This window comes from Trachymyrmex septentrionalis, unplaced genomic scaffold, assembly GCF_001594115.1.
Source record: "Trachymyrmex septentrionalis isolate Tsep2-gDNA-1 unplaced genomic scaffold, Tsep1.0 scaffold7, whole genome shotgun sequence".
Classification (NCBI taxonomy): domain Eukaryota; kingdom Metazoa; phylum Arthropoda; class Insecta; order Hymenoptera; family Formicidae; genus Trachymyrmex; species Trachymyrmex septentrionalis.
In genome coordinates this window covers 3,601,339-3,611,585 of record NW_017305884.1, presented here as the reverse complement: position 1 = coordinate 3,611,585, position 10,247 = coordinate 3,601,339, and the positions used below count along the sequence as shown (strand labels likewise).

The following is a 10,247-nucleotide window of genomic DNA, read 5'->3' as shown; positions in this document are numbered from 1 at the left end:
GAGAGAGAGAGAGAGAGAGAGAGAGAGAGAGAGAGAGAGAGACGTGTATTTGGACGTAGCACTTCCGACGGATGAGATGGAATAGGAGGTGCAAAGTGAACTCGAGTGGTTCACGGAGAACGAAGCGTGTAGTGAGAGAGTTCTTTTTCGGGTCATTCTCGAAAAAAAAAAAAAAAGAAAAAAAGAAGATCAGACACCCGTGCGTGGTCCGCCGGCGTAGCCATCCCTCCCCGGTCTGTTTCGTTCGGGGGGGGAAAGGGAGGAGGGGAGGGAGCAGGCGCGTCGAACGTTTAGCACCCAGAAAAATCAACAGCAGTCTCAAAGAACCTTTTCAAACAGAGTGTTACGCTGGCCGATTAGCGCTGCGATACTAACAATCGACGGTTGCGAGAGAAAGGAGTGAAAAAAAGAAGAATGAGCACGCGTGTACCATTCTCGATCGTTTTCGATGATCGAGGGCAAAAAAAAAAGAAAAAAGGATTTTTGACAATTGAATAAAATAAATAAAGAACAACAAGTTTTGCGGAAAGAGAGAGGCGAGAAGCTTGTGGGATCTCGATGACGAGCGCGAAGAGTTATTAAATCCGTTTAGAGACAAATTGCCTTCTCCGTTGAACAATCCCAATCGTTGGACGTCCCTGCGTGAATGTTACTAAAGTATCGAGTAAAGATAAGCGTAGAGTAAACAATGGAGGGGTGTAATGAAAATAGAATAAAAATGACAATAAAGCTTGGAGATATCCGATGAGTTTGTCGAGTCGCGAAAAAAAATCAAAGCCGCCAAGTTTATCGTCATGATCGAGCCGAAGGCTCGAACGCGAGATATCCTGTGGCCGACACCCACGTAGGGTCACGAAGGAGGATGTCCTCCGTGCGCGAAACTGCATTCTCGGTGCCTACGATGTTTAAATAAACACACACCGCGCGTCCCTCCTTCTCCCTTCACCGGCCCGGTCTTCTTTTCGGCCGGCACCTCTGCCGGCGCGGCTGTATCACTAATTTGTCCGTTCAAACAAAAAGCAATTTGTTACCCGGTTGGACTGACTCACGAACCGAGAGTGCGGTGCATACGCGGTCCGACTGTGGGGCGCGAAGGGGGACGAGGAGGAGGCGGGAGTGATGCTGCAGGAGAGAATCGGCAGAGGATGAGAAAGAGGAGGAGGAGGAGGAAGAAGAAGAGGAGAAACGGAGAGAGAGGTGGAGGCTGATTTAAACCTGTCTGGCGGCCCGCTGCGCGCTTAACAACTGAAAAACAAACATGGCGCCGAGAGAGCGCATCGGCCAGCGGGAGCCCACGTATGTGCCGCGTGCGTACCGAGACTATAAAGTGCTTCTGGTACCCACCGGAACCCGGCCAGTCGAGTTCCAAAAGATCTCTCCTCTCCGAGAGAGAGAAGAATAAAAAAAAATACAGAGAGAGAGAGAAAGAGAGAAGAAAATGTCGGGAGATCCTGGAATTTTTTTCCATCTAGGCGTTCCTTTGTTACGATCGCTGGAAGAAAGAGAGAGAGAGAGCGCTCCTGAATCGCGTGCAACGACCTCGCGAGAGAGTATTAATTTATGTTTGAGACATTTTTAATATTTCCCTTTGGCCACGCAGAAAAGGATGCCGAGCGTGCGCGCGAGCGAGCGAGCGGAATTCCTACGTCGACGGGAATTTCCCCGTGTTGCTGTTGGCACGTCGAATATTTCCGTGGAAATTCGCGATATTTAAGAAATTGTTTCGTTCTTCCCTCACATCGAGGAAGGGCGAGTCTTACTTTCGGATTCTCGATGCTTGTATCGTTTAAAAAGTCGAATTATCGGAATGAATAATTTTCCTTCGTACCGAAGAGAGGAAAAGAAAAATAGATTTTTCGCTAGGATTTTGAGAAGTTCGACGTCTTCTATAACATGCGATGGAAATTTTTATCTACTTACACCAGGAGTGTTAGCTTGAGGCCCGAAAGGATATCTCGTCCAATCGAGTTTCTCCTCCGTCGTCGTGTCCAAGAGAACAACTGCAAACACAAAGAAAATGCGACGTTAGTAGTTTGAAATAACATCATAATAATCGTAATAAATATTGTTCATTTCTTTTCCCTTCTAAATTATAAGATAAAAAAAATCTTATAAAAAGCATAGAAAAATAATTTTAAAGAATTCCAAAATTTCTTTTTTATATTTTCCTGAACTCCCGTGATGCAATTCCTTCAATTGCCTTATTTCGTACAATCGACACACCTATCAGAATAATTACACGCCACAATGTTACATGGAAAAGTAGTTTTGTTGTAGTATCTAAAAATTTAGCCAGATGTAGATCTGAAAATAATTTTGTTAGCCTAATTATGTAGGAGCCTCACGAACTAGCTGTTAGAAGATCGAAACTTTTTACAGCGCATTGCTCATTGTTACACGTTTGAGTCTCCTACATAATTATTTTGATATAATTCAACAAAATTATTTTCAGATTTACATTTAAATTTTTCGATACAGCAAAATCGTTCTTTCTTTGTACAATTACAGGAGACGATACGAAATTCAAACAATAGCCAGACTTGACCGAGCTTATCTTGAGAAAGCAGATCTCATAATCTCTGGCAAGTATACGTGCCAAAGTCATCGTGAGGAAATCCACCCACTGAAGAGAGATAGGACTATAGGAGCACGCTCCCTCTGAAAATGGCGGATCGTTGAAAACGCGAGAGGTGAAAAAATACCGAGAGATGATAGGCAACAGGAAGGAGGGAAAGAAAGAGAGAGAGAGAGAGAGAGAGAAAGAGAGACATGTAAGGTTGGAAAAAAATGAAAAGATTCGCTATATGCGGTGCATTCGCGCAAGAACCAAGTTCCGCGCTCTGTCTTGCCTCATACTCGTCGTATAGAGGTGGCGGTGATGATGTTGGTGGTAGTGGTCGTATCGACCGGGTCTGGGTCGCCACCAACCCTCGATTCTCCTCTCTCCCTTTCGTCGATCCGTTCTTCCTCTCTTCGCCTCTCATCCACGCGCCCAGCACATTCCTCTCTACTCCTCCGTCCATTCGTCTCTCTTCTTTTCGCCTCGCGCTCTTTGTATCTCCAGCACCTTTTCTCTTTTCAGCCATGACAGCACGTCCGTCCTTCCTTCCTTCCTTCCTGTATCTCCTTTTCATCGTTCCTTTCTTATGTTCTTTCTCCGCCTTCCTTCCTCCCTCCCCTTTTACTTTAACAGTCATTTAATTCTCTTTCCAATTTTCCTTCATTTCGCGATATTCGTCTAAACCTACACTGAACTAAGTTGACTGTATCCCTGGTCTCTAATAACGATTGTCCTTAAAGTTTCTACTTGGATATCTCGGGTCTTTGAATTTCTAGACCAAAGCGCGAATGCGACACACTCATCCATTCATCTCCGACAGCACGCAGAATCTCAAAGGTGAAAACTGTATGCAGTAAAATCCATTTTTGTTTATACCATTTTTTGGAACCCTTCCCCCCCTTCCATTTCCTCGCCCGTCGACCTCCCTTCCTCGCCCGCGAACCGATTGAATCGACAGAGGCACTCGCGCGAACTGCAATTATCTCGCTGCATCCAGACCGATGCGGAGCAGAGTGTGAGCGACAGGTCGCGTGCTCAAAACAAAAAAGGGAAAAAATTGTGCCGAATGTTACTTTGGGATTAATCCGGGACGAAGTTCTGGTCCAACAGAGACCTAAACAAATTTTTAGGCGATTCCAACCTAAATTGCAAAAAATAAAACTATATCTCTCTGTTGCTGCAACAATTTTTATTTTTCTATCTAAATAAAGGGATGTATTGCACGGACGCTTCATGGGATACGTGTATCTATATTTTGGAATCCGCGAGAGTTCGATAACGGCGGGCATTAATATCGCAAAAAGGGATACTCCATTTTAAGCCGAGGGATCAGTTACCCTCTAAGCCATATCATTGTGAAGCCATATCTCTCGCAGGAGTGGAGTTTGCACTGCAGCGTGCCGATCTAATTCGAGTGCTCTCGTGAAGAACTATACTATAACTCGAATATATAGGCACGCGCGTCTTCGCACAACCGAATTCACGGAGTAAGATCCGAGAGAGAGAGAGAGAGAGAGAGAGAGAGAGAGAGAGAGAGAGAGAGATTGCTCCTTTCATTACCGCCTTTATCGCTCCTAATAAACTTCGCAGAAAACTTGGCAGATTGACCTCAAGATTATTCTCTAACACTGGGATTTACTCGACGAATAACCAACTCAATCCGCGACGTTATAATAATGTCTGTTTCTTGAAATTTGCATTTTAGACAGCCGTCCGTTTTCACCTTCTTGTCACGTGTTACGTCGAAGAAGATATCTATTTCTTGAAGGCCGAGCGTACGAAGAAATGAGTTATGGGACGATAAACCTCTCTCGGATCGATCTGACACTACGTAGTGACACGAATGAACTTGAGCCACGTAAGAAGAAGGTATGTCTCCGTATAGAAACTATCGAGTTTACTCTTAGCCATTTCCAATCTATACACATATAGCTATATCGCTGTACCACCAGCTGTGTAGGGTAATTCCGGGATAAGATAACTATAGTTACTGGCATAGACGATCGCGGAAAGAGATGTACTGAAGTACTCCGTAATAATTTCGACGAGCATGACTCTGGCAACAATTTCAATCGACTGTCATGACGTTTTAGTAACTATTCAACCGTATCACTATAGCGGCTATTAAAGGGACCGCAAGCGCTGGCCATTTTCCTCGTTTAAAAGGCTATAAAGGTTGCATTTCCTTTTATTCACGATCGATTGTAACGGTCGATTTCAAGTCAATTTTATGTTACTAAAAATTGAATACAAATTTTCTTTAAGAGAGAGAGAGAGAGAGAGAGAGAGAGAGAGAGAGAGAGAGAGAGAGAGGAGGATGAACAAAATCAATCAAATTTTTATCAAACAAATATATAAAGCATAGAAGAATTTAGAACGTTCTATCTCTGCACACAGAAAAAATGGTTTTGCTGGATGCAGACCTGAAAAAATGGTTTTGCTGAAGTATCTAAAAACTGTGCTAGATCCAGATCTGAAAATCATTTTGTAGGACTCAAACACGATGAGCGATTCTATGAAAGATTCAATATTCTAGCAATCAGCTGGAGCGTCTTACACATTTATTTCCCTAAGCTAAACTTCGAAATGCTGCAAAACTGTTATTCTCTCTTTCCGTGTATACCCGTGTATATCATACTTGTGCGTGTCATATTTTCACCGCGACCTCACTTTTGCCTGCGACACGCTTTTTAATACGTCTTGGATTTATGTAGTTTGACACTTGTCCTCCGAGGGTTCGTTTTAGAGCTAGCATAAATTTCGGAACTTTGATCGGCTAATGCTGTACCTCGGTACTTTACCTCGCCACAAGTGCGCGACATCACGGGAGGGAAAGATAACGGTGTGGTTTGAGGATTCGATCGCGCGATCATCGACGCGAAAAGAGAAAGTGCAGCCGCCCGCCGGTATACACGAGATGACGCGGTGGCGGCCGTCACATGCCGGTGCAGCAGCGCTGCAGTCGTTACGTATCGTGCGTGCGACACGTGCATTATGCGCCTTCGCCCGTTGGACACGTGTCACATGACGCGAGCCACTACGCGGCGTGTGTCGTCGTGTGTGGAATTATTACGGAATCCTCGAGAAGAGGAGCGGCGGGAAATAAGAGAGGGGAAGAAAAAAGCAACATCACGGGGACGCGCTCCCTCCCTCTTTCTCTCTCTCTCTCTCTCTCCGCGTGACTTGGATCGTAATCGAGGAAAATGCGAATTACGTACGTTTGGGTAAAAGCTTGCGGGCAAACGAACAGGAAGAAAATACAATGTCGCGACGACGCCGATCATCTCGCGGGTAATGCCAGCGCGATGTAACCGTTATTTTGCAGGATGTTCTGCGGTCGTTGGACATAAGTAACGCGAACGTTTCAAGTCTATCGCATATCGGATAACTTTCCATAATAATAAAAAAAAGTTTAGAACCGTGTAGCGCTTAAGTAAGTGATCAATGAATAACGTGCTTCCAGTAGACATTGAAATGATTAAAGTTTAAGAATATATATATATAATTTTCCTAGACGAAAGTACCGTAAGCTTCCTTCAGATTCTATATTATCTATTCTAACTTTGAAAAATATACTCTAATTGAATTATCCCGTGTTACTAGAATGTAAGTAAAATATATCATAAGACAATATCACGGTATAGAAACTATTGATATCTCATTTTTCGATTAATCTTTTTTTCAAGTAGTAATAATATAAAATAAATAACAATAAGTAAAGGGCAGTAAGTGAGAGTCAGCGCATTTCTTTAAAATATATAATATATAAGTCATATTATTAAAGGAATAAATTAAAATACAGAAAAGATAAAAAAGAAGAAAAGATATATAACAAGAAATAATAAAGGTGAAAATAAAGTAATAATATATTTTTGTGCAAAGAGTTAGGAATAGAAATCGTGCAATTATCTGTAGGAAAATGATTTTCATTATAGTAAAAAAATTTTTTTAACATGTATCGCTCAAGAAAATTATCAATAAATCACGTTTCTGGTAAATGTTGAAATTGAAATTATTAAAATTTAAGAATAAAAAAATTTCCCTAGACACTTCACTGGTTCTGGGGACTTTCCTGTGATGCATAGAGTCGCTCTTTTCAAGAGCAAGATGAGGTCTGACAGTAGCTACACAATGCATGGGATGCAAGGTGAAAGAGCAACGCTCCGATTTGCGGCTGACATCCGAGAAAACAAGCTCATCCTGAAAGAGCATTCCCTTCCCGAATTCGACGCGATCGTGGATCGACAACGACAAGCAGACAAGACGATCATACACGACTCGAGACAACTTTATACTAGTTGTGGGAGGAAAGGCAGAACGGAGGGCTGACGGGAGGTGAAAGGACACGTTGCGCGGAGCCCCTGTCTCGAATTACTATTCCCGCGTGTGTTTACACGACGAGCGGAAAGGACTTAACGGGCAGGTCGGTCGTCGTGAAAACGACGATACATCCTTCCTGCCTTTTGCTCCATCCTGTTCTCGCAAACATTCCGATTCGTCGCGTCCCTGTTCCACAGCCCCACTTTTGGTGGCCCCAAAAGGGGCGATAATTTGACAATTACATAATTTCAACGCGATCTTCTCTCTAGGAAAATCTTATACGACGACACGGTATATTTTTAAACGCTTTAACACGATCAAATGTACCTTGAGGAGTGACAAGCTTTTTTTTTTCACAAAAATTCTATTACTACAGGAATATACCCTTGAAACGACGAAGTGACGAGGTGAAATTTTACCACCTACATATTTATAAGTAATTGCTTTCGTTTGACGGGAAACCTCTTACTTTTCAATACTAAGTAACTTTTAATTACACGAAATTTTCAGCATAGAGAGCGTCTAAAGCTATTTCGAAGGCGTCCTGTGTGCACACGCTCGCAACATGCATAGATCTTTCTCGCCGTAAGTGTGCGTGCACATGTTGTATGTGTGTGTGTGTGTGTGTGTGCGTGTGCGTGTGCGAGTGTACGTGTGTGCGTGTGTAACCGGTGTACAACGTGGTCCCGCGAGAGGTACCGAATTTAAATTTCAAATTTGGAGCGTGTCGCAGGGTGTGACGGTATGCATAGCGTTGCCCGCCGGCTCTAACTCACTCCACCGATGGTGCGTCTTCGGCCCTTCTGCCCCTCCCCTGCCCCCTCCGTCGCCCCTTGCCTTTTCGGTCCTCTGTGCGCGGTCCCCTCCCCCCCCTTTTCCCGAATCTACCCAAGAACGTATCCAAGCACGGTTCCTCTTATTTCTTCCATTTATCTATCCATCTCGATTTTTCATATTATTCAAACGAGAGAGAGAGGCATCTGATCTTATCGATCGGCAAAAGAAGTTCCCACTTATAAAACGTTCTCGACTGAAGCGTGGTATCCCGACGGTACAGCTGTACTTTCCCTCATGCACATATTTTCAAGTCGGTTTGGGGGTCGACCTCGTTTTAACACAAATTTGTCTCGCGATACCATCATTACGAAGTAAGCTGATTCGTCGCGGTGTACCTATGTCGCATTCGCTGAAAGTGAGTGGAAACCGTGTTACGGATGCAAATCTAATATTGAATGGTTTAACTTCGATTAGATACGGCGGCGTGGTAATTAGTTAGATTTCTCTCAAAGTGTTCGCATCGTCTATGACAGCGAAATCGACGTAATCGATGAAGGAGACGCAAGTATTCGACGAAGTTAAGTAAGTCTTAAAGCCGAGTATAAATACTCGTAATAAATCCTTTATCAATCGCGGAAAATTAATTGTACACACACTCGGGGGGAGGGGGGGGAATTAATTATACGTTAAGTTTTTCGACCCTTTAAGAAAGTGCGTTAATCTATTGCTGCATATCACTCGTGATCCTGAGGTTTCAGATTCAGAACCCAATGAGTAAGAAAAAAAAATTTAAGTATGATATAAAAAAATTGCAATTAATCAATAAAAGTTCTTTCGGGTTTGGATACTCTCAATAAAAATGTAACAAATTGAAAAAGGATTTTATATCATTTAAAACAAATTTTACGTTGCCGGAAAAATTTCTGATTAGGGAAAATCTGATTAGAAATTGGTCAAGTTTAACTGCCTTAGTTACAATTCGAACAAGCGCCAGAATTGAACTAGTCAATTTCTGATTAATTTTGTTACTTGGGTTACCGAATCTTTCGCAATTAAACTCGGGCAACTTATATCCGAGAACTCAGGTAGCTTATATCAAGATTGACAGTCTTTAATATTGAAGAAATGCTGAAATTACGTCCTGACATATAGTGTTTCGGTTCAAACGATCGCGTCAGTAGTTAACGAGCTAAAAAGAGACACCGAGACGCGGCCGAGAGCCGAGGTCCAATCTCCTTTTTCTCGTCTCCCAAGTCCGAACCTTCAGGGATCTGTCGGCCCTGATCGGCTGCTCGGCTTATCTCCCGTGACTTCCAATCTAGCTTGCGTAAGGCGACACCGTTCTGTCTTTCTCTCCTTCTGTCCATTAACCATCGATCGATGCACAATGCATACCTCTAATCAGAGAGCGACTCGCGCGCCCGCTCGTCCTACCTGCGATAAAAGAAATCGTTTCTCGCGACGATAAATCAATAGCTCAGGTTGCCAGACGAAGGAGATGGGTGAATGACGCAACGGGCCTGTTCTTTCCGTACGGTTCTCACATATAAGAGGGTCGACCCCCCTCGCGCCCTTGTATAGCGCCAAAGAGACGGACGATTGAATCGCGAGCTCGAGAGAACCTGTTGCCCGTCACGGGGACGATTAAGATTACGATTTCGTCTTCCGCACGCGCGCACGCACATACGCAAACGAGATGAGAACCTGGGCCTGATCTCTCACAAGGATATAATATCGTTACCGTTCCGCGGTTATTACATTCACCGAAACCCACCCGCGGTGTCGGTTCCCGCTAATGCCCGACTCTCACGAGCGGCAACAGAGATTTTGCATATGTGCGCAGCTTCCAGGATCTTCGCTCCTTCTCTCTCTCTCTCTCTCTCTTTCGGAGAGAAGCAAGATCATCACCGGTTTCATCAAGATCGGCATGGACACGTAAACGCGAACGGGCGACGTTACGCTCACCGTCGCGAGCGTTTCCCATCGTGCTCGTGCATCGAGGAAGTATTCCAGATTTCGGTACCGTTATCCAGATTCCATCTTTATCCCGAGCGGTTTGCATTTTGTACGTAGCGAGCCGGGCGAGGCCGCTTCGTATCTCGCCTCCATCTTCGCTCTACGATTCTTAGGATTGAACGAAATATCCCGCTTGAAATAGTCGGTCTATTCGATTGTATCGCTCGATCGACTTCGACTATTATATCGTATTTCGTGAGTCCAACGATGGTACATCGCGAAACGCTTCAAAATAGCTGGGATCAATAAATGGAAATGTTTTTAAATTGAACGTGACGCAAGAATTAAAGAAGCAATTATTTCTTTCATGGTAAGTAATTAAAAAAATTAAGCTACAATTCACTATCTCTCTCTCTCTCTCTCTCTCTCTCTCTCTCTCTCTCTCTTTCTCGTAATTAAATAAATGATGTTCTCAATTATCTGAAATTTCTCTTAGAATCTTAGAATCTTGATTACTGAGTCATTCCGATCACAATCGCGACACTAAACGGTTAGCCATCGCGCCGACGTTGACGAGTTGAATTGCAAATCGTCACATATCGTTACATGCAATCGTACACGCGACGATCGATCT

General features: G+C 43.6%; 1 protein-coding gene across 10 annotated transcripts in view; it reads right to left on the bottom strand.

The window, feature by feature from the left end:
- The window catches only part of LOC108753568 (ephrin type-A receptor 4), a 105,525-nt gene that overhangs the window by 39,102 nt on the left and 56,176 nt on the right, over positions 1-10,247 (bottom strand). For all 10 annotated transcript variants that reach the window (XM_018495255.1, XM_018495258.1, XM_018495261.1 and 7 more), the window contains exon 3: positions 1,921-2,000. In XM_018495255.1, the coding sequence (XP_018350757.1) occupies positions 1,921-2,000 (80 nt within the window). The remainder of the gene's footprint in view (positions 1-1,920; positions 2,001-10,247) is intronic.